Below are 23,566 nucleotides of genomic sequence, written 5' to 3'. Positions count from 1 at the left end.
TAACATATAAATATGATATTGGAAAATGTGTTGTGAAGCACAATGCCCCACATGTCTGCTCTGTTTTTTGGGTAGTCATGCTAATATGCTTCTTGTGTAAAAAGGTAGTTGTAGGGCTTAGAGTGTTTTGGTAAAGAAGGGTCTTTGAAAGCTTGCATCTTTTGCAACAGGGTAATACTTGGACATTTTTGCATTTGGAAGAGATGGCTTGGATGTTCAGGGGAGGAAATCTAGTAAATTAGAGTTAAATCTGGAGAGAAAACTATAGGAAGGTTCTCATGAGAGTTTTCTCTAGGGTACATACAGGGTTTGGTTTCCAGCAGTGAAATATATTGCATATAGCAAATATCTTGGGGGAATAGGATTGATGATGATGAGATGAAACAATTATGGAATAATTTATTTTATAGTATAATCTTAGTTTCTTCCATCTGTTCAGGGCCTTTGAAGGACCGGCTTTAGAAAGTACTTAAAGTGATGTTATCTGGCAGTGCTGTGAGTCTCTGTTTAGTCAGTTGAAGGAGTTTTGTTTCACATTATTACTCTCCAGTTTTGAATTATCAAAATTATTTTCCAGTCTGTTGATCATGAGGGCTTCATTTACAGATTTACCTTCAGTTTGAATTTGCATTTTGATTACATTGCTTTGCTCTCTTGGACACTGAAATTGAAAAATATTGTTGGAGTCATAATTAGGCTGCTTGTTTACGATGATGTGGAATTACTGAAACTCATAGAAGCTGTTGGTTATCTTGATATTTTTTCTTTTTTTTTTTACTTGCCTTTTTTGAAGTGCTGGTTTGTTGGGAAAAAGAAAAATGTATTATTGAACAATGAGTAAACAGGCCTTATTAGTGATGTGTGGTTGAAATTCTGTGTGTGGTACACTCATTAAATCTGTTATAAGATCTTAAAGAGGGATTGCATGTTAATATTGGCAAATGAATATTTGTATTATCTTCCAATATAATAGAGTGAGAGTAAGAAAAACATGAGAAAAATGACCAGAAAATGTTCCTGTAACTTAGCACTAGGAGGAAACGCGATCAAGACCATCTCTGGTATTTGGGGATGTGCAAGGAAGGCAAGATATGGAGTATTCCTGGTGAATATCAGGAAAACCATGGATAACTCTCCCAAGGGAGTTGTTAGTTCCTTTTGATCAAGATGGTTGAGAACTGACTTACTAAAATGTTGCAAATGAATGTGCGGCACCCCAGCACTAATAGCAGTGATGGGCATGATGTTTTCCATTTGCTTTCATGGGTCTCGCCAGATATTTTTATGAAAGCATACTCTTTTGGTGGACGTTCTCAGTGCTGATAGGGCCCTGAAATCCTGTTTAATAAAAGCAGTTCTTTTGGCTTTGAACTCTACCCAATGCACTGCTGGCTTTGCTGTTAGAAGCCATTTGGTGCGCGGTTGCCATTTGCTGTTCTGTCGTCTCATGTGCTAGGAAAGTTGTGCCTTTGGTGCAGCTGTAAGTGTCCAGGAAACCTGCACTTGTTTTGGGCTTCCCATCGGGTAAGGGGGGTTCTGCAGGGCTGCCCTGAGGAACAGCCCTCCACAACAGTAATTAGCCAGGGCCTACTTCACCCTGTTGTTCTCATTTGTGGCTTTGGTTTCTTTTTTCCTGATCTTGCAGGATTTAATAGAGAAAGTTGTAATCCTGCGCAAAGCTGTGCAGCTCACTCAGGCTGTGGACCCTAATGCTGGGGGAGCCCTTTTGGCCAAGAAGATGAGCCAATACGCCAACCTCCTGGCTGCCCAGGGCAGCATTGCTGCAGCTTTGACCTTCCTCCCTGTGAACACCAACCAGGTATGGGGCCTTCAGGTTTTTTACTCCCTGTCTCTGTGTGAACAGGTGTACTTCGAGCAAAGGTCTCTGCGTGATGCAGTTAGCCAGCAAGACTGCCATTTAAAATGCACCTGAGGATGTGATAGTCAGGCTGTTTCCCCTCCCCCTGCGTTGGCCTTGCTGAGCCGGCAGAATTACACTGCCTTGTTCTTCTCCCTCCATTTCACACCCTCGTCTTTGCAGCCAGTGGCTGCCAAGGGGCAGCTGTCCCTTCTGCAAGCCAGTCAGTGAAACATGTACCTTGACACATGGTTGGTTATTTTCTTTTGATTTCTCATCTTCCGTCAGCTGGTATTCATAGACAGGCTGGCTTGGGAAATGATGCAGCTCAAGATGGGAGGCAGGCACACATCAGGCAGTTCCAGTGGCCCCAGGTCTCATGCAGAAAGGACTTCTTCCAATCAAATAAAGCAGAGCAGGCTTCTGAGAGAGAGCTCGTCAGTGTGTGGCCAGTCAGCCTCTTGGTGTGATGCACTGGGTGACAGGCAGTGCAGTTAACCTTCCTTCGCTGTCCTTTTCTGATTGCAGCCAAACATCGTGCTGTTACGGGACAGGCTTTGCAGAGCCCAAGGGGAGCTCCCAGTGGGACAGGAGGCCCTCAAGGCACTGTACGAGAGACAGCCCATGCCCAAAGGACAAGCCAGCCCTGGGGCTGGACAGATGCAAGGGCCCCAGCCTCCAGCCCAGCAGTATTACCAACAGGTAAATGGTTTTTGGCAGTCAGGGAGGGACATGGTGCTTGAATTCTGGAGAGTGATGGATAGAGGAATTTTTTTTCCTTTCTCTTGACCTGAGCTGAGACGTACCTCTACAGAGAGCTGTGTGGTGAAAGTCATTGGTGCTGCTTTTGAATTGGTACAGATGCCTCCTTTACTCCTCATCTGGAAGCATCTGTTAAACACCTTGTCAAGTAGCCTGCTTCTGAAGATTAGGTGTTTTCCCCCTTTGTTTGAAAATGTGCTTCAGTGCCAAGAATGACTGTGTGGGAGAGCACTGCAGGATTTTTCTGTCCTTGTTCTCATAGTCCCTGATGTCATGTCATCCCTGCAGGCCTTGAGGCTTGCTCATGCTGCTCACCAGCCTCTTCTGGGGCTGATTATTTCCCCCCCAGCTCTGATATTGACTGCAGAAGTTACTGAGCAGTGGCAATAGCAAACATGTTTCAGCAGTTGTGAGTACGGCCTACTATGAAAACACCTTTCCCAGCCAGGTGTAAGGGGGCATAGGCAGCACAGGCAGGGGGTGAGACAGGAGCAGGGAGGTAGGCCTGGGCTGAGAGTGAGCTGTGCCAGAAGAAGGACCTGGTGAGTATGGGACTAACAAGGGAGCTGGGGGCTGTAGAGGAAGAGGAGAAGTGGGGGAGGCAAATGCCCTGGTTTTATCTCTAGCCTGAGGATGACACTGCATCAGACCACGTTGGTCATCACCAGAGTGTGGTGTGGCGGGCAGCCCTGGTTGTGTGCATGCTTAAAGAGCATTGCCAAGTTCCTAATCCCTCAGCACAGCACTGGAGCTCATCTGGAGCTCAGCACAGCACTGGAGCTCTACACAGGGGCTCTGGGCTGGGCTTTTCTGAGAGCGGAGCTGTGTTGTTACTGCTGTGAGTGTTCTCCTTACACAGAGGAGATTGGCACAAGCAGAGGCATGTCTCTGTCAGTGCTGCCTTTCAAGCACTGCCTGCCAGAAAAATGGCAGGAAGGAAGAAGGGCTGAAAAGTGGGGGGGGAGGTGGGCTTTGTTCTCTCCCTCTTGATGTCCACAATTGTGTGTGCCTTCGCCTTCTCTCCAGGGTGTTAACAAGGTAGATTTCAGAAGGGACAAAGCTTTCATCCTGTTCATACAAGATTACCTTGCTAACGCCATTGCATATGACTTCAAATGCATCTTTGTCAATAATTAACTCTACTATTCTTTCCTGTGTCTTTGACCTTCCTCCTTGTAACCAGTGAATTGCCTTGAGAAGAAATGCTGCATATTTCCTGTTTGGCTGTGGAAGATAGCAGCTGTCCTCTAGATGGCGTGATCTTAGCAATGCTTTTTAAACCAGAGTTCCCTCTTTCTCCTGCTGTTTCAGGAATGCCTCATGCTATTATTTAAGCAAGCCCTGCTCATTAATAAAAGGCTGGGTGTATCACAACCCCACAAGCACACTGCAAGTGAGTTACCCCCTGTGTTCTTGGCTTTCTAGGGAGCTCATGCTCAGCAGGAAGGGCTTGAAGGGAACAGGTGCCATGTCAGAAAGTATGCTGATGAACCAGAACAGAAAGAAATTACATATTTGAGTCTTAGGATACTTGTTTTGTTTGACTTCCTTTTAAGAAAGTGTGTACATAGGGCTTGTTCAAGCTTGAGGCAGCCTTTGTTTAATTGCTGTCCCAAATAGGAACATGTACTTAAAACTTGGTTTCCTTTAGCATAGGTTTTTGAACCCTCTTTTTCATCTGAAAAAACAGGCATGAAAGGGTATGGAAAAGTCTTCTAGATTATTCCAGTGATGAGTTATGCAGACATTAACAGTGGTTGTTTTATGGTTGACTACACCATTAGCCCAGTACTGCTCAGGGTTAGAGACCAATAGACTGAAGCTAGCTGAGCCAGCCAGGACTTCAGGGCCATAGCTGTCCCTCTGCCTGCACTCAGGTGGGATGTCGGGCTCCTGACCCTGGCTGTGCATCCCACTGCTGGGCAGCACACCCTCTCCTTGCTCAGGGATGTCGCAGGCATACAAGGTTCTTGGTTTCTGTCCCATCAGAAAGGTAGTAGTGGTTGTATGGAACTGAAGGGCTTTGGAGTGGCAAAGGAGGAAGATGGAGGAAAGGAGCTGTGGGAGGGAAGCAATTAGCATTAAGATGTATGTTTGTGCATGTGCAAGAGCTGAATATCAGATTTTAACCTTTTTTAATTCATCTTAAGCTCGATTTAAACAGACTGCTTTTGTGTGAGGCAGTATATTTGAATTTAACATGGAACTTGGGACTTCCAGCTGTGGTTACGGATGCTCAGTGTCATGCAGTAGCCCGTGGGGAGCTTCTGCAATAGGAAAATGTGATGAAAGAGGCAGACCTGGCTCACTGGCACATGTAACACTGCACTCGCTCCACAGCCTTTTGTAGCTGCATCTCCGCTGTGCTTTGTCTTCACTCTGCAATTCCCTTAAGCTCCAGTGCACAGTGGTTTCATCTGCCTTGAATGCACTTTTCCTTCTTCCTCTGAGATTTTATGGCTGTGTTACAAGTGCCAGCATGCACTTTTTGTGTTCGCTTCTTTGCATCTTGTTTTGTGAAACCCTTTAGACTTTTTTATTGTTTTGTTTCCCATGATTGGTATTTCTTTGTTCGATTCAGGTTAGAATTGCCCCTACTGTCACTACCTGGAGTAACAAAACTCCTACTGTCCTTCCCAGCCATCCTCCTGCAGGCTGTCCCTCTGACACACAGGTATAACCTTCATTATTCCTCTCTGAGCCCCTGCTCCACCCCGATATGTCCCCTGGTGTAGTCTGTGTGCTTGACACAGTCTGGTAGGGATAGGTGGAAGGAGCAGCTTCCATGTGTGCTCTGGTTCTGCTCCTCTGCATCTCATGTTACATTTTTTCACCAACACCCAGATGAGTGGCTCTGGAAAGCTTTGAGCGGGAGGTCAGTGTGACATGAGCCCCCCCCCCCCCCCCCCCAACCCTTGTCCCACAGTGGAGTATTTGAAGTGTGATGATATTTTTCCTTTCCCTCTTCCAATGGAAATCAGAAGCTTCAGAGTTAACATTTAAGTTTAGTTGAAAGCTGTGGATGGCAGGGTGCTCTTGGACTGCCTGAATAACAGGCAGCGCTGGCAAGGACCTCTTCCTTGTGTGGGAAGGTATGTGCTGCTCTGCTGCTGCTGGAGTCACTGCACATACGGGCTGTGCTTTCAGTGTTACTCTGGGCGCCCTAAGGCACTGGGGTGGTTAGAGGCGTTTGCCCCTGTGCTGGTGGCTCTTCCAGGGAATGTGGTTTCAGGCCTTGAAATGTGAACGGATGATTTTGTTACAGTTCTGCTTCAGCACTGCATTACTATTGCTGGCTAAATCCTATCTCCCCCTACCCTTTTTCCTGCAATCTTTTTTTACAGGGAGACAACCCACCTCCTCCAGGGTTTATCATGCCAGGTGCCGTTAACCCCAACATGCCACCGCAGCAAGCCACATCTTCCAATTACAGCATGTACTCACAAGCAGGGGCCCGGTCAACGTACCTGCAGAGTGAGTAGCAGCAGCTCCCCTTCTCCCTCCCACCCAGGTGGGCCAGCCAGGTGATGAGGTCACATTTACTTGGGGATAGCCAGTCCCCTCCTTGGGGTTGGGAGGGTTCAGACCAAGCCAGTCCCACATTTCCTGGGTGGGGAAAAAAGCTCCTGAGATGACATCTGAGGATTGCCATTTCTTGGTGGGGTCCAGACATCAGGCACCCTCTGTCAGACACTGTCTCCTCTGGTGTCTTCCCACAGCTCTTAGACTCACTCCTCAGCTGGCCCTTCCCAAGGGTGTACTGGGGTCAGAAACGCCCCCAGTGCGAGTCCTGGAGAAGCAGTACAGGCCTGGCAAAGAGGGACCCAATTCATCTGTGTGTGGCTGGGCCATACAGTTCTCATTGGGACTCCATGAAGATGGGAAAGGGGATGGGGAGACAAGGGCAGTAGGAGAGGTGAGTGAGGAAGAGGGCAGAACATTGACACCCTCAAAGCAGGGGACTGCTTCGGTACAGACACTGGGGAGGAAAAAATGGACATAGATGGACAGAGAAGGGGCAGTGAAGTTAAGCTGCAGGGCCCACAGTAAAAGGCTGTGAGCTTGCATTCACATCCAGAGACTGCTGTTCACTTCCATGGCCTAGGCTTTCCCTTTGTGCAAACCTGGGGCAGGGGTTTCCTTTCCCTGAGAGGCACTGTGAGGATTGCAGTGGTCCAGAAAACAGCCAGAGCAGCAGCATCTATGTGCCCCAGCCACAGCCCAAGTGGCATGGTGGCTCTGGGCAGGAGAGTCTGCGCAGGAGAATGGGATTCCTTACAGCCGAGGCAGTCTGTTCTCTGGCTCCCCACTCCCAGTGGCAGGCTGAGGTTTTGAGCAGTCCTGCAAGTGCAGGCAGAGTTGTGGGAGGCAGGATTTGGCTGGGAAAGTAAGTGGTTTGAGGGGGAAGGGGCAGGAAGAGAGGAGAGTCAGGTGCAGAAGGAAGCAGAGGCGGATGAAACCTGCTACTCTGTTATGAACTCACTGACTGAATGTCTCTTCTCCCTGTTTGTAGCATATCAGGCCACACAGCAGTACTCTTGTGGAACAGGGGGACCAGCTCTCTATCAGCCTCAGCAGCCTATCGCTGTCCCTGCTTCAGCCTCTTACTCAAACCCTGCCCCTAACACCACCCCTCCCTACCCGCCCTCTGCCCCTGCTCACTCTGTGCCCTCCCCACTGTACCCGGGGCAGCCTCAGCCCTCCCCAACAAGCCTGAATCCCGTCTCTTCCTTCCCTCTTCCTCCTTCTGGCGCATCCTTTCAGCATGGCAGGCCAGGACCTCCAGCAACTTCTGTGGCTTATGCATTACCTACTGGACCAACAGGTACTCTGCCTGCAACCAGTGACCTTCCTGCATCCCAGAGAACAGGTCTGCTCTTGAATGGGGGGGCAGGCAGGGAGGGGGAGGGTTTTGCTTTATTACTCACTCAGTTAAACGTGCACCTTTTCCTTGTGAATGCTCCGTACAAAGTTTGCTTGTGCTTAGAGGTCAGTTCAAAGCACTTCTAAAACACATCATCTTTCCTGTGCATCTGGCAATGATAAGGCTATGTTGCTGCAGTGAGCACTTGCTGAGCAGTGTGAGCAGTCATCTTTCTCTTGCAAATCAGGCCTTGCCACACAGAACTTTTTTCTTGACCAAGACAGGTTGCTACAGCATTGTCTTGTTATGTGGCTGTCATATACTGTGGATGGATGGTGGCACAGTTTTAACCTTGTGGTACTGGCATCAAAACCTGCTATGTGGCTGGAGAGCAAAATACAAAAATGACCAAGTTTTCCTGATTGCTGCAGAGAAGATGGTCCCAATTCTCCTCTCAGAACAACTGTGCAAATGTGATTTGTCCCTGGTTTGTGAGCGGCATTCCAAGCCCAGGATTGGTGGCATATTTAATTCAAACAGCATTTCCTGTGGCATCAGCTCACTTCCATTATTTTTCTCCTAACCACTTAGTGTGATGGGATTTACTGTAGCTGTGAATGCCTTAAAAGATAATCAGAAGTGATTTAGAAATGCTTTTACATGTCTCTTTCCTGAATGTTAATCAAAAGCATGTTTGTGTGGCTGACACATAAGAGCATGTTTGAGCACGCATGGTGAGAGAGCACACACTGAGGTGGGGCTCAGTGTCTCCTTGTGACTGGCTGGACATAACTGTTTGCTGTGGGACAGTGACCTCACTTGTGATAACAAACCTGTCTCTTCACTTAGCAGCCTGTAAAACAGCAGCTTTGCATATGTCAGACTGTGCAGGAAGTACGAGCGGTCCTTTTCTAAACCTGGCCATAAACTTCACATCCTTTTCTAAACCTGGCCATAAACTTCACATCCAGATGGTCCAGCTGGAGAGTCAAGGACCAAATCTGTGAAGTAGGGAGTGGGGGGAATATTAGGTAGGATTTGAGGAATGTTCCAGGGATGCTGACTCTGCTGACAGGCCCTAAGGACCCCACTGTGACTCCCTCTCTTCTTTTAAGAAAGAAGACCCTCTTTCTCTCCCTCTCGTCTATTAGGGGTGATGCAGTATAGAAAAGGCATATTGCCTTTGTCTTGGCAGCAGCAGTCCTATGAGTAGGTGTTCTTGATGTCCATGAGGCTGGGAGCCCACATCTCTCATGGCATTGCCTTCACACACACACACACTTGTGTTTTGAGGAGAAATGGTCTTTTGCTCTGTCAAAAAAATAGAGGACTGCAAGGGGAGAAGAGGCTTTTTCCCTCCATCCTGCAGCCAGATTCAGTGTCCTCTCTGTTCTTGGAGATGCTGTACCGTGAACTTTCCTGACCCCATGTTATGGGGCATGTCAAACTTGTATCTCTAAGCCAGAGGAGTTATTAAATTGGACAGAGGAAGAGGTGTTGGATAGGGTTCTAGGACTGGGATGTGAAGCAGCACATTATAATACAGACAGCATAGCTTCTGCACCTCCAAATAAATGCAAGGAACAAGAAAATTGTTCGTTCTTACCCATTTTACTACTCTACTTGCGTCACTGGCAGGCACTTCAGATCTGTCACTTGCTAAGTTTCTTGCATTAACAGTGAAGTGACATAGTCCATGTTGCACACTCAGAACAGGTGAAGCTCTGTACTCTGGACAATAGAAATTAGGGGCATTAATGATAATACTGGTCTGTTTGTAAAATTGTGTAATCCACATAGACAGTAGTATAACACATCTTGCCTATGTCATTTTAATATAAGGGGAACTGAAGCAGTCGTTATCCACATTGCCTTGCCAGATTTCCTTTCAAAATTAAGTTGTCCATACTGGGCTTTTTCTAAAACTTTCTGAGAACTATTGGTGCTGCTTGTGTTTTTCCCAGCAGCTGTGGTGAGAAGGCAGCCAGTACAAAGTGTCAAATCTTCAGGAACCCAAACTTGGGCATCATCTGATTCCTGGCAAACGCCAGCCTTGGGTTGAAATGCAGAGGTGGACTCCAGGGCATGGTGAGATGCTGAGGCCAGGTGGCCTCATGCGTGTGGGCTGCTGGCATGCAACTGCTGCCTGCAGCTGGAGAACTATGGAAAAAAGATAAGAGGTATCTGAAGAGCACAGTCTGTCCTCTTCTGATTTTTTAGATTATGCCTTTCAAAAAAACATACAAACAAGAACAAAAAAACCTTGCTTTGTAAATGCAGAAATGACAGTGTACATGTTGTATATGCTTAACCACCAACATATTTTCCAGAGTAGTTGCATCGCTTAGTGAAGGAGGCCTTGGCATGAGATCCCATAGAACCACAGAAATCTACAGCCAGAAGTAGATCTCACCTGTAACTCTGAATGTTCCAGTGCAGAGTGTATAGTGATGCTGATCTTGGCTTTGAAGTAGTGTGCTTTTGTGTGTGGTGATGATCTAATCTGGGAACATCATGTTTCACTTTGCAAATGTGATTCATTTAAAGGTGGGGGTAAGGGAGGAAGGAAAAAAGATCTCAAATTTGAAGTCTTGAAAAGCACCTGACCTTTGAACTGGCTTGGATTTAAAGATGCACTTAAAGAAACAGTTCTATAAATACTTCCTTTTTTTGCAAATGCATATATAACATCAGTATGTTAAGCTGTGCTTGGAGCTCCAGTAAGCAAGAAAAGCCCACAGTTAATTTCACTTTGTTTTGTGATAGATCTTTGAACCTGCTTTCAAGGGAGTTTTAATTTTCAGTCTTGAATCTTGTTTGAAATTGTGATGGAGCAATTCTGAGGTAAGGGAAGGGTTTGCACAAGAACTATAAGTGCATCAGACCAGCCGCCAGGGACAAGAGTTATCTCATCCCTGACATTCCTCTTCTCTTTGAAATGGTAAGACTTTATTGGCTGCGTTTTGCCATTTGGATTTGTTGCTCAGTCTGAGCAGGCAACGTGTCATTTCACATGGGTGTAAAGCTGCTGTGTGAACATACTTTTTTTTTCTTTTATTTTTTTTTTTCTGGGTTGGATGCAGTTGAGAGTGTGCCTTGATTTGGGAAAATACTTGACGTCCACCTTGAAGTCAAGTACTTTAAGCATCTCCTGAAAAGCTTTCTGTAATGGTAAAACAATGGTGAGAAGATTGTTGCTAAGAGTAATGGTCTGTTGGCTGCACTGGCTGGTAGGAATAGAAAATGAACACTGGAAGAGATAAGACAGTGGGCCAGGACTCTGCAACATTTGTTAGAAGCAACTAGAAACACTGATTTACTGCATGGAAAGAGCAACAGGCTTGTTTTCAGGGAAAGCAGACAAAAGCAATTCCACAGGGTGGTTTGGACAAATGGCTTGTCTCTAAACTGGCATTGTAATTAGGTTTGGCATTTTTTCTCCTGACTTCTCGTGCTTATTAAAACTAAATCATTAATCAAAATTTACAGACCAATTGTTTTATTATTTTCAAAGAAAATCTTTTTTTAGTTCTCTTTGCATTTTATCCGCAGAAAGCCCACCAACTCAAGACCAGGCCTCTCCCTTCACAGGTGAACTAGGTACCACCTAACCTGAAAATCATTACAGCCACTACATGAAATTAATTGAACAGACATAAATAAGGCATATGTTCTTCAGAGAACATTGTGTGATGCTGTTTGACTTAAATCAAATTTTAATTCCTTAATTAAGACCAATAACAACATATCTGGAGTTTTTAACCACAGAAGCAAATGCTGGTTTTCCTTTTTTAAAGCAAATTATTCCAGGAAATTAACAGCAGTAACAGTCTGGGAGATTTTCTTAACATGTTACCACTATCAGCACTGCAGAAGTTAGACTTCCTATATCAGAAATACTCTGGGATTTTCTGGATAGGGAGGAACAGAGGAGCCCCTGGCGCACATGGCTGGCAGGAGATGGCACTGCCTTTGGTTAAAGAGAAAGCAGATGTGAACGGGGTTTGAAATTGTTTTTCATTTACCCCTTTTACATGCTCTGGATGTGGAACTTATTTGCTCCTGAGCTTTTGTTAAACGAAATTTCAGATAAATTGAGTAAATTCTGCAGTGATGTTAAGCTCTGCTGTCTAAAGTGAATTAATCATCTGCTAAGTGAAAAACACTGTGGTGAAAAAGTCCATTGAGAAGGGATTTGGTTTTGTTGGCTTTTTGTGGTTTTGTGCAATAAATCCTGATTACTCAGCGAGGCCGCAGTAATGCTGAGATATAACACTGTGGTCCCGAGGACATGCGCTCCATGATAAGATGGGGAACTATTTCTAATGCAGTAACATGAGCTTTGGTGTACAAATCTTGCAGCTGCATGGAGCGTGCTTTCTTGGAAGAGCAGAACGTTTGGTACAGAATAACACCCTGGACTTGGAGTGAATCTGCTCAGACATTCTCTGCTTCTTCCAGTTTCAAACATATTGCCCTTGGTGCAAAAAGCTAGATTTTGCCACCTTGCTTCAGCAGCTCTGCTGTGCTTTTGGGACACAAAGCACCCATAAACATGCTGTAGCTGGCAGGGGAAACCTGGTTTTATGGCTGTCTTGTATCTCCAGGGTGGCTGGGTGAATCTGGCCTGAAATGTTTAAGGCTCCTGTTGCCTCTTATGCCTCTTCTTTCTGTTGTATTGCTGGGGAACATGTCTTAACTGTCATGTGTAAATCCATCACAGTATGCAATCACAGCAGCAGCTCTTGGGAAATGGATGCAGCTTAATGGTGTTCTTATTCACGCATGGTTTCTGACATCTCTGCTACTGATTAATGTTTATAATAATGTTACGGTGATCATGGAAAAAAAAGTTCAAAACCAGTTCTCATTTCTTCTCATGTGATACAGATGGGATAAACTTTCACTGGTAACTGAAGCTGTCTTCACATATACAGTCTGTGTAGCAGAGCTGTGTTTTGGGCATGGTAGGCAACTGCCTGCCTTTTCAAGGGGCATGTCTGCTCAAAGTTGTTTTCCTGCAAGAGAAGAAAAAGTTAATTATTTAAAAAAAAAAAAGGGAGGGGGGATCAACTTCTGTCAAACTTGAGAACAGTTGGTCAAGATGCCAAGCCTGTGCAGTAGGCGCAGACCTCAAAGGATCTGATGGCTGGAGTCAGCTCTGGCTGACTCGGGAGTTGTTCTGGCCCCTGGTGAAGGGCAGAGGAGCAGGCAGGTGAGGGCAGGCTCTGCCAAGCCCCTGCCAGTAGAGCTGTGGCAGGGAGCTGGCCCAGCTGAGATCAAAAAGGCATCACTGCCCTCCTCTGAGGTACTTAACAGTCTCTGTTTTCTTTCTTTCCCAGGGCCTCAGAATGGCTGGAACGACCCTCCTGCCCTGAATAGAGCTGCCAAGAAGAAGAAGGTACTCTAGGAAATCCTGTCTCAACACAATTGAGTGCTGACCACTTGAAAAGCAGTAGCTTAAGCTGCTCCTAGGAAACTTGTTGGCAGGAGAAGGAAAAAGAAGGTTTAGCAGCAAACAAAAGCTGCACCTCGTGAGCAGAAATGGCCTCTATGCCTCTCCAGTATGCATTATCTCTCTCAAAATATTTAAGCCTCTAAAGAGATCGCAGCTTTTTACTAAAGTTGTGGTTGTTAATACAACATTGATCCTGGTTTGAGGGAAGAAAATACCTCGGACTATTTTCATCTGCAGTAAAGCAGATGAGTTTGCAGGAGATGATACTTATGTGAAATGATGAGGCTGTGCAAGTTATAGATTACTGACTTTGCTGGAGCTGAAAGCAATTTATCCTGATTAAGGGTCTGACCCTGAGAGATCTGCTGAGAGTAAGACAATTTTTGTGATGGACACAACGTAGTTTTGTAAAATGGATTTAGATTGCAGCAGGATAGAATAACTGGGGACACTTGGCACAGAGAAGAGTGAGCCTTTTCTTCCCCTGGTGCTGCTGTAGTCTTGCGTATGTCATCTGCTGCTCTCTGAACCTGGTGCACTTGGGAAGCAAGAGTCAATCTGGAGTGTGTAAAGTGTGGGGAGCAAAAAAAAAAAGTTGGAGCAGGCAAGATAAGTTCTGGGTGAAGGTGAAGGCAGAAGTCTCCCTTACCCTTTGGGTTTTGGTGTCTGCAGTTAAGATTAAGAAGCTTTTGGAGGATGGATAGGGGATGCTTTGTGTGCTCCTGACTGCCCCAGTGCTGGGAAGTTTGTTGCAGAGCAACCAGCATGCTGCCTTTCAGGGCTCCAGGCTCTTAAGTAGAAGGAGGAAAGTCGTCAGTGAGAATAACTGCTGGACCTGAGAGCTCAAGAAGCAGCCTTCTGTAAACAGGATTTTTGCTACTGCTGTGTGTGTCAGCCAGAATTTCTGTGTCAGCAGAATTTCTGCCAGAAGCCCTGCTCTCACAGCTTGACGGTTGGCTCCCTTCTAAATGAGGAGTCATGTTTGTTGCATTCCCTGTTGAATATTTAACAAACCTCTGTCAGAAATGTTTCTATTTTTTTCCCTTATGTCCACTGTATGAGGGGGTGGTTTAGGATATTATAAAATGACTCACCATGTGGGCTATTGTAAAATAGAAGAACCATCAGGCATTTCAAGCTGCAGCATAATTTGCAACTGTTTTCCACCTAACTAGGAATTTATCTACCACTCAAAAGTTTATTGCTGTGATTCATTGCTTTTATAACTAACTTTGGTGCTGGATTGGGAATATTTTTCTTGCTGTCCCAAACTACTAGCTTAATTCTGGCATTATTCATTCAGGGTAGCATTCAGGGTTCTGTAATCTTTCATTTTTTCCATGCACGCCCAAAGAAATGTGTGCATTCCCATGGGAGCTCTTTCTTTTGTTTGGATTCCTGTACGATGCCTGGCAGAGGCCAGTAGCTCATTTTGTTGTTTCTTCCCTCTACCAAACGTTTCCGAAACACCCGTGTAAAGACTGGCAGATGCTTAGGGATGAATCTGAAATGTGCTCATAATCTGTTTTAGTGCAAACCTGTTTGCCAGAAGCTTGGAAGGCTTTCAGAAGCTTTATTGGTGCATGTTGCTAGCTGTGACCTATGTACTGCATGGACAAAAATGTATCCTTGAAAGTGAGACACAAAAATCTAAACATAATGACCCAATAATAAGAACAGATGTAGCTGTGGGTTAGTTTTTGTTAGTGCAACTTTTCTGTTAGTGCTGGTCTTCCAAACCTCTGTTTTGTGCCCTTAGAAGAGGGAGAGTAGCTCTGATTTGAGGTGGCTGTACTCGGCTCTTGTGGCCAGGGGCAGGCTGGGCAGACTGCTTCTGTCCTGTGCGGGCAGGAGGACAGGCAGAGCACACAGGACTGGAAACGCTGGAGGATATTACTGCCCCAGGGCACTTCTTACTGTGCAGCTGGAGCCAGAGGACTGGGTTTGTTTAGCCAGAGTAAAATCCTGTATTGCCTGCCCCTGTTATTTCTGTCTCCTCGGGGCTCAGCGTTCTGCTTGGCAGAGCTCTCAACTGCTGTGGGTTGGGAATCCTGTAGGAGACGGGTGTTGCACTCTGCCTGCGGCAGCTACAGCAGCATAAATGCACTGTTTGTATCTTCCCCAGGTCCCTGATAACTTCCTGCCCCCGGTTCCCATCACCTCCCCCATCATGAACCTGCTGGCAGATCCGCAGCCTCAGATGCAGCAGCATCCAGCTCCAGCACCACCCACGGGTGCACCCAGCTTCCAGCCTCTGCACCTCCCTGCAGGGCAGCCAGTGCTGCAGAGTGGCTACCCACCTGCTCCCCACCCCCTGGGGCCGTGCATCGTGCCACCCACTGTTTCCAAACCCAGCACGGAGGGGGCCCCTGGGGCCCCAATTGGCAATGCCATCCAGGTAACGTAGCCCCATCATTGCACGGTTTTGGTTTGCGCATCAGCGGAGCCTTGCAGGCTGGGATGCTGTTGGCTAGGCATTTCTTGTACCTCCAGAGTGTACTGCAGAGTCAGTAGCTTTGCACCATGCTGGCATTTTGCTACTGTAATCTCTACCTAGACACTACCTCTTTGCAGTTAATACTCTAGTCAGTATGGACCAACAAGCTGCTTCCTTCTGCAACTCACAGCACTCCAGAGGGAGCGACAGCAGATGCTGATAATGTCACCTCCACAAACCCACAGGGGAGAAATGAGAGTTGTGCCACAGTGGCTAATAATGCCACTTGGTTTAGTTGAAAACAACATGTGGTCACAGTGACCTGGAAAAGCCTCACCTGCTTTCTTTCTCAGCATGTGCAGGCACTGCCAACAGAGAAGATTACCAAGAAGCCCATCCCTGAGGAGCACCTTATTCTGAAGACTACATTTGAAGCTCTTATCCAGAGGTGCCTGCTGTCTGCCTCTGATCCGGTAGGTCTCTGCGGTGTTCCCAGAGTACCCCTGTTTTTGGGTGAATACTCTGGTACCTGCACCATAGCTAGCAATCACAGCCTCTCCTGAGAGAGCTTTTTCCTTCTAAAGGCTGCTTCGAGAGCCACAAGCAATGTGTAGAAAAGCCATATGCATATAGGATGTGGCAATCTGGAGCCAGAGCACAGCCCAGCTCCCTTGAGCACTTTGACTCTGATGGTGCTGTTTATGGGCAGGGAATTAACCCAGTGCAGCCCCCTCTGCTGCTCTCTTCTAAGAAGGAGGGTTGGAATTGGTTACAGTTTAGGTTTTGATGTTGATGGTTAAAAAAATAAAATAAAAATTAAAAAACCTTCAGAAAGGGCTGTCCTTCCTTCTGTCAGGTGATCACTGTGGAGGCATGCCCTGTACATTTGCTTAACTGCTTCTTATAATTCAGAGCAGGAAGCAGCTGGTATTATGCCAGGTCTGAGGTGAGGCTCACATACATGAGTACATGCCTCAGAGTTTGACCTGTGATTTGTAATTTTTGATAACAAACTCATTTCAAAAGGAAACAACGGATAGCAGAGAAGTGGAAGGTTATGAGCTTTAACGCGACTACTGGATCTGGACAGAGAAAACATTTCCTGTGGCAGTCAGACTTTGTAAAACGAGCCATCCGTCTCAAAGCTTCTCATTTATTTCCAGTGGTCAGTAAATAACATGCTATCCCGAAGCCCACATGCTGGCTGTTCAGCTTGTGCGTGCCACATGCTGAAAGGTCGATGATGACAGACAGGCTGGTGGTGTGCAGAGGGCTTTGTGTGCTAAATGTGCTTGGTCAGCTGCACAGACTCGCACTCTTGGTACGGTGACTGGGAGCTGAGCTGTCTGAGGGCTCTGTGGCAGTGGGTATGGGAGTATATTGGGCATTCAGTGTCACTTCTATCTTATATCCACTGTACAATTTCAGCTGGCTCTGTAGTCTAGACACAAATTTTGCTTGCTTTTTGTTAAGTCTCTCTGATATTCTTAGGCAGAGCAAGCATTTCCAGCATGCAGCACTGAGAGACACCACCCTGACTGTATACATCGGTTACTGTCAGAACAAATGCAGACACTACTCAGTTATTACATTCCGAAGGGGAAAATGGGAACAGGAGGTGGAGTGAGGAGAACAACCAGTGTGCACTTCTTCCACCTAATTTCCTTTGGTTGGAGAGATATCTTGCTGTACTAAACACAATTTATTCCTCTTTGCCCTAGTTGGCCATCTGTAAAATGAAAATAGCATGTATGCCTTTTCACAGGTTTTGAAACAAATGTTCTGAAGTCATGTATCTGAGAGAGTTAGCCAGTCCAAAAGAATTAGCCAGTTTCTTATCTGCTCCTCCTGGGGTACTTTTTCCTTACTTGTCTCGGTTCCTTGACAACATAACTGCTGCTGAGGGGTTTTCCACACGTGGCCTGAGATCCACATGCTGTGTTCTCCTTTATGCCCTTTGCCATCCTAACAGCTTTCCCTAATTTCTAGCACAGCAGGCAGCCACCAGTCTGTCTTTACCCCTGAGCTAGAGCATTCCCATAGGTTTTGTTATTTTCTCTCTGGGCAATTATTTAATCCAGGGAAACTTTTCCAGTTGCCAGGGAAGATGGATTGATGTGCATACTGATTTTGGCAGAAGTTCCATTACTCTTGTGCACTGATGCCATTTCTACTGCTGTTAACCACCTTCTTTTTTTGTGCTTCTGTAATTGTAACCTTGATGCTTCATTACTGTTTTATTATTCTGGATTAAAATCTTCAATTTCTGTACCTGTTTGTTTAAAAAAAAAAGTGAATAAAAATGCATTTCTCCAGCAGCTGCTGTGGCACTACAGGTGGAATATACTGGGGTTATTTTAAGAGCCTTTGGTGGTAAAATAATTCCAGACACATCAATAGGTGGTTTACTCTATATATAATCATGGAAGCACAAAAGATCTGTAAGGATAGTCTGGGTTAGGCTATTAGTTTTTCTGTTGACAATAAAAACTTACAAACAAACTCTTGGTTTTACTAATCACATAATGAAAAATATAATTAGGATTTGCCATAAATGATGACTGAGTTGTACATACTTAGACATCAGTGACTGCATGTGCCCTTAAGCTTTCATTGACGTTGCTGGATACTTGATTCCAGTAATAACTTTATCCAGATATCCTCTGGTTCACTATGCCAGTGAACCATAGAAAAAAAAAAAAAATCTGTGCTGCAACTCAGAATTCTGTCATTTTCCGTATCAGCTATACCAGTGGGTTTTGCCAATGACTAGTGGCTTTTGGGATGCACCTCTACAGTTTACTATTCTCAGTAGCTAACTAGAGCAGTTACATGGGGAGAACTACAGTCATATCAAGTGGTCTTTCCTAGCAAAATCAGAGGAGAAGAGTACAGAGCAAAGAATTCAAATGATGTGTTAGGAAAATGTTGTTGAGAAAGGAATTTCATGTGCTGCGTGGACCTCTTTGCAGTGATATCAGATCAGTATGGTTTTCTTACAATCACTGTGTTTTAACATATTTATTTCTCTTGCAGCAAACCAAGAGAAAACTAGATGATGCAAATAAACGCCTGGAGTGTCTATATGACAAACTTAGGGAACAGACAGTAAGTTCTGTTTTACATTCCCTTCCCCCCCCCCCCCCCCCCCCCCCAAATATTGCAGGTATGGCCAAGAACTTCATTGATGGTGTGGACCCTTCTGCAATATGTAGCAGGTGCTTGTTCTTTCTTTGGAAGCGTACTTCAAATCCATTTATTGTATGTTTCCATGCATTTCCCAGAAACAGTTAGGTAGAGTGCTTGGCCCCAAGTGCCTGTGCAGACTTCACAGTGTTTTGGGGTCATGTCATGAGTTTTATGGTGGTGTGCAGGGACTGGGCTGAGCCAAAGAGCAGAACTCCTTGCAGTAGGCACTGGGTGAATGCATCCAGAGGGTCCCTGTCCCCAGCTGCTGGCAGAATGAGCCAACACAGCAAGTTCCCCTGCTCACAGCAGGAAGTGAGACACATGCAGCCTGGGGTCAAAAAAAACCCAGAAAATGTAGATGTTGGAGGTTCACTGACTTCACTGAAGGCAAATGTGCAAGTACTTTTGAAGATCTGGTAGTTTTTCCAAAGCCTTCCAGGAGGTCTGTGGCAGAATAAAGGACTGGACTTAGATCTCTTAGTACTTTAGGATTAGAGCAGTTAGAGGGGACAATCCTGTCATTGTCAGGCCATCTTTGCTGAGCAATTAACTTTACCCCAAAGGTATAAAAGCTCAGGTTTTTCATGTGCCACAGTCTGTCACAGCAGGTCTCCCACCTCAGGGAACTGCATCCAGGGGCTGGCAGTGAAGGCTTGCAGGGCTTTGCAGTACTTCAGAGAAGATACATTCTGGTTGAAGTCTGCTGTTAGACTTCCCAGTGACTGTTCCCAGTGTGGTGCAGCTCTGAAGATTGCTATCTTTAAAGAAAGGAACTAATTGCTGCACCTTCCTGAGGGCCAAATGTTACACTCAGGATTGCTGTTTTTCTAGCAGTAGTTTAGGTGCTGTTTTTTCTTTCTGCTGACCTGTCTTGCCTGGCTTCCTTGCAGCTCTCTCCAACCATCATTAGCGGTTTGCACAACATTGTGAAGAGTATCGAAACCCGCAACTACCAGGAAGGACTGAACATCCACACGCACATAGTCAGCACCAGCAACTTCAGTGAGACCTCTGCTTTCATGCCTGTTCTGAAAGTTGTCCTCACCCAGGCCAATAAGCTGGGTGTCTGAAGTAACCCTGCATTTGCAAAGCTTTGACAGTTGCTTTTCCAAAGTGCATTTCTACAGCAAACATGCAGGAAATGGACCAAATGCTAGTCCTTACGGCATGTCACAGTAGAGCGTTGACAAATGGCATTACACTCTCCCTGCAGAATACTTCATTCTAGGAGGGCCAAGGAGCCCTGGTGCTTTTCCTTTTATTTTAGTCCTTTTCCCATACCTAATGATTCTTGTCTACAAATAGTATATTTAATGGATGATGCCCCATATTGTCAATTTTTAGATGCATGTTATACTGCTAAACAGTGGCTTTTAATAACAGATATATGTGTTAAAACAACAAGATAGGTTGTGTATCAGACCCTAAACCAGATTATTCCCTTCCACCCCACTGTTCCTTATCCACCAGATTAAAGAGTCTGATCTCATTATAAGTGTATTTGGGTCTTTCATTTTATGAAACTGCTTGGAGTTCTGTTATTACAATTTACATGTTAAATTGCTTAATTTTGCACTGGGGCAAATAAGCAAAATAAAGGCTAATGCAATTTTTTTCAATAAATGTTAATTTATTAAAATGTGTCCTTATGAAGTGCAACTTGGAGATTTTTGAACCTGGAGTACAGTGGGGTGGCTTTCTGTTGTGTCCTAGGCCTGAGGATACTTTTTTCTCCATGCTCATCACTAAAAGCTCTGTTTGACATTTATACTGAGAGATTTACATTTCAAGGAAAGGTTTAGCAAGGATTCTGAACACATCTGTGTGTATTTTTAAAAGCTAAGAGTGGAACTAATGCAGAGTGGTTTAAGCCACCCATACAGAGACATGGATATTTAGTGTGTAAACAAGGTGCAAATTGTTTCTTACAGTCCCCTGAAGCTGAAGATTGCTGCCTCTGCTGCACTGCTTACCACTGCAAGGGCATGCTGCGCTGTGAAAACTGCAAGCATGCTTCTGCTGGCCATTAGCAAGTTGGGGGAGTTTCACAGCATGCTGTCCTTTCCTCTGGCACAGTTGGAGTTGGCTTTAAGTTTTAAAAATTTGAAACAGTGTGCCATGAATAGCAAGTATGTCTAGGAAGAACAGCAGTTGGAAGAAATGTCCAGGTTTAAAAAAAAAAAGGCAGTTTTGCCTGAAAACTACCCAAAATATCAGTGCCTGTGGAATTAGATTTGGCAATACATACTGCAAGAAATATTATAAATAACAATGCAAATCATTGCTGACTTCTGTGGCTTAAACTGATTATAAGTTACAGATTTGTCAAGCAAAACAGTTCCATTCCTCTAACAAAATTGAGCTTAATTTTATTTCCTTTCCAGCATTTGCTGATCTCATAAGCTTTTGTAATTGGTGAACATAAAGCATCAATTTGGAGTTGCTTTGTTTCAGGAGTTTAAAAACCAATTGGAGTCATTTTCTTCCCCTTGATCTAGTCTATAGTTTTCTAAGCAGTGTTATAAGTAGATTGTATTCTGTGCCTGTCATTCAGAAGGTTTGCAGGTATCCTTCTTTATTCATCTGTGCCCTTAATAAAAACTCTTTACCCAGCAGGCTCTGGTATTGGCTGAATCACATCAAAAATGTGAAGTATGTTAATGCTGCGAGAAACTGGTAATAAGGAAATGGCAATCTACCTCAAGTGGGGGAAAAAACATTCAGGTCACCGCTTCTGATTGCTGGGACCACATTACCTAGTAAACATTTCACAGCACCTCCCAATGCAGATGAGAATTGTAACAGCTTGGTGTGCTCCACCTTTCCTTCCCCAGGACTGCTTTCTGCAAGATTGGAATGAAATGCTGGGTGCCCCATAACAGGGAAGGCAGGAGGAAAGGGGACCGCACAGAAGCAGAAATGTTGCCATCTGCAGCAAAAGCAGTATTTGAACAGCTTAGTACCCCAGGATCTCTGCCCATGTGGAAAGGACTGCTGCACTGAACTTCAGTGTTGATGCCTCCCTCAGAGTAAACTGGGCACAGTCTGGCCAGAGAAACACAGACCCTTGTGTCTTCATTCAAGGTGGGAAGGAACATATTTTAAAAGAAGACATTCAAAGGTAAATGGGAATTTAAAAAATCTCAGTAGGGTGAAAAGCGGCTGTGCTGTGCTGGCCTGATGTTTCTGTGATACACTATTCAGCAGGGAAAGGAAAGCAAAAGGTAATCTCCGCACTTCAGGACCAAACTGGTGGATGGGAGGTGCTGAGAGAAGGGTAGAAGTGGAATTCAGAAGCTGGTCTTGCATATGGTCTCACTGAATATTTTTGGGAATACTCCTGGACAAGAAGCAGAAGTGGTGGCAAGTGGCACTTGTGAAGGACATGCAGATGGTCTGCAGTTTGTGAAGCTGGCTGTTTCTGGCAGTAGGGAGACTGACGGCAGTGGCAGAAGTGGGATGCACTCCAGTAGGTGCAGTGTGCAGGGCTGTGGGCAAAAGCATTGCTGTAAATTGGAAGCTTGTAAGTTGGGAATAGAGGAGCAGCAGGACCTGACAGGATTAGCTGGGAACAGCTCCTCAGTATGATGTGGCTTTGTAAAAGCCAAGGAATGTTTAATGGCATTGCACAAGCCTTCATGAGACTTCCATTCACATAAAAGAGGATACTAAGTGAGAAGGGACTCAGCAGGGCATGCAGATGTCGGGGACTGAAGAATCTGTTTAATGGGAATAGACTAAATAAACTTTGCTTGTTGACCTAGTGAAGAGCACAAGGGAATCAGGTTGATTGGAATTAAAGAGCAGCGTTAGCATGAGAACAAATCTGGTAAGAGCTGGCCACGAGTAAGCTTGGTCTGGAAATTGAAGTGGTCAAAAATGAGACCACCAGATCAGAGAGAAACAGTGGGTTTTTCTGAGGTGATAGTATCTTTGGGTACTGTGATGTTGCACCACTGGTCTGGACGCTGTACATCAGCAAAGGAGTAATCTTGCTCTCCTCGCTGAAAGGAACGCTGTCCTTGGCCATCCTCAGGAGCTGAGGACCAGAAAAGTGCCATGCCCAAGTACATAATAGGACTGGATGTGAAAATCTGCTACTGCTCTCCTGAGAGCAGCTGAGATGAATAATAGTTAATCAGTTATGCTGCCATCTGTTCTGTCTTCAAGGAATGCCAAGCAATTAGCCACCCATCTGATGTTATAAACGCAAATGGCCATCTTCATTTACAGAAGGCAATGAAGCCCTGCCAATTTACACTGGTAAAAGAATTTTGCCCCAAATAGCCTAATTTTGATCTCACTGAGTGACAAGAGATTTATACCATGGCATTAACACCAACCAAGCTACTCCTCTTTGCAGCCCCATAAGGCTGCAGAAGTATAAGAAAAGGGGATGGAAGGAAATTCAAAGATGTAATCTGAGGCAGCGTGGGTGTTGTCCAACGGCAGCTGACACAAGGAGGTATCTTGCTACTTCAGCTATTGCCATCCAGGCAAAAGCACCAGTAGGAGAGTTTGTGGGAAAGGGCAGCGTTAATGCAGTTCTCTCCTGCTGCCAAGGCAAATAGGTGGGGATGTAACAGGGGTGGTATTGCAGAGCAGGCTGCCTATGGGCAGAACATCTAAGTTAGGTACTTGACTGAAAACCTTTTTCAGCTTGTAAAGCTCTGTAATGGATTTACCTTGGTTTTGCTGGCAGAAGTCCAAGGTCAGCATTAGACATGAATGTTGGAGATTGTCTTTTAATCACTGCAGCATTTCTAGCCTGTGCAATGTTTACATCAGATTTGTTCTGTGCTGTGCCTTTCAGATAACATAGCTCTCTAACATACAGATTGGGAATGTGGGTTTACTGTTTAGTAACAGTGTTTCCTCTGCCCAGAAGTGAGCATATGCTAGACTGACTAGGCTATGGGGGAAAAAGGGAGGGGGGTCTTGCTGCTACAGCTGTTTCCCCCCCAAAACTATGGAGGGGAGGGGGCGTGTTTTGGGAAG

At 45.3% G+C, this 23,566-nt stretch overlaps 1 protein-coding gene across 7 annotated transcripts in view; it reads left to right on the top strand.

Moving 5' to 3' along the window:
- SEC31A (SEC31 homolog A, COPII component) overlaps positions 1 to 20,057 on the top strand; it is a 45,822-nt gene extending 25,765 nt beyond the window's left edge. For 2 of the 7 annotated variants that reach the window (XM_075500827.1, XM_075500832.1), the window contains 10 exons: positions 1,646 to 1,819; positions 2,387 to 2,560; positions 5,202 to 5,294; positions 5,965 to 6,094; positions 7,134 to 7,490; positions 12,827 to 12,885; positions 15,068 to 15,340; positions 15,733 to 15,852; positions 18,416 to 18,487; positions 19,459 to 20,057. In XM_075500827.1, coding sequence (XP_075356942.1) covers positions 1,646 to 1,819; positions 2,387 to 2,560; positions 5,202 to 5,294; positions 5,965 to 6,094; positions 7,134 to 7,490; positions 12,827 to 12,885; positions 15,068 to 15,340; positions 15,733 to 15,852; positions 18,416 to 18,487; positions 19,459 to 19,638 — 1,632 coding nt within the window. In that variant the 3' untranslated portion in view covers positions 19,639 to 20,057. The remainder of the gene's footprint in view (positions 1 to 1,645; positions 1,820 to 2,386; positions 2,561 to 5,201; positions 5,295 to 5,964; positions 6,095 to 7,133; positions 7,491 to 12,826; positions 12,886 to 15,067; positions 15,341 to 15,732; positions 15,853 to 18,415; positions 18,488 to 19,458) is intronic. The other 5 variants (XM_075500828.1, XM_075500831.1, XM_075500829.1 and 2 more) reach the window with 5 other exon arrangements.
- The last annotated feature ends 3,509 nt before the right edge of the window (positions 20,058 to 23,566 follow it).

The sequence above is a fragment of the Mycteria americana genome, chromosome 4 (assembly GCF_035582795.1).
Source record: "Mycteria americana isolate JAX WOST 10 ecotype Jacksonville Zoo and Gardens chromosome 4, USCA_MyAme_1.0, whole genome shotgun sequence".
Lineage (NCBI taxonomy): Eukaryota > Metazoa > Chordata > Aves > Ciconiiformes > Ciconiidae > Mycteria > Mycteria americana.
Note: the sequence above shows the minus strand (reverse complement) of the source record. Positions and strands in the feature narration are given on the sequence as shown.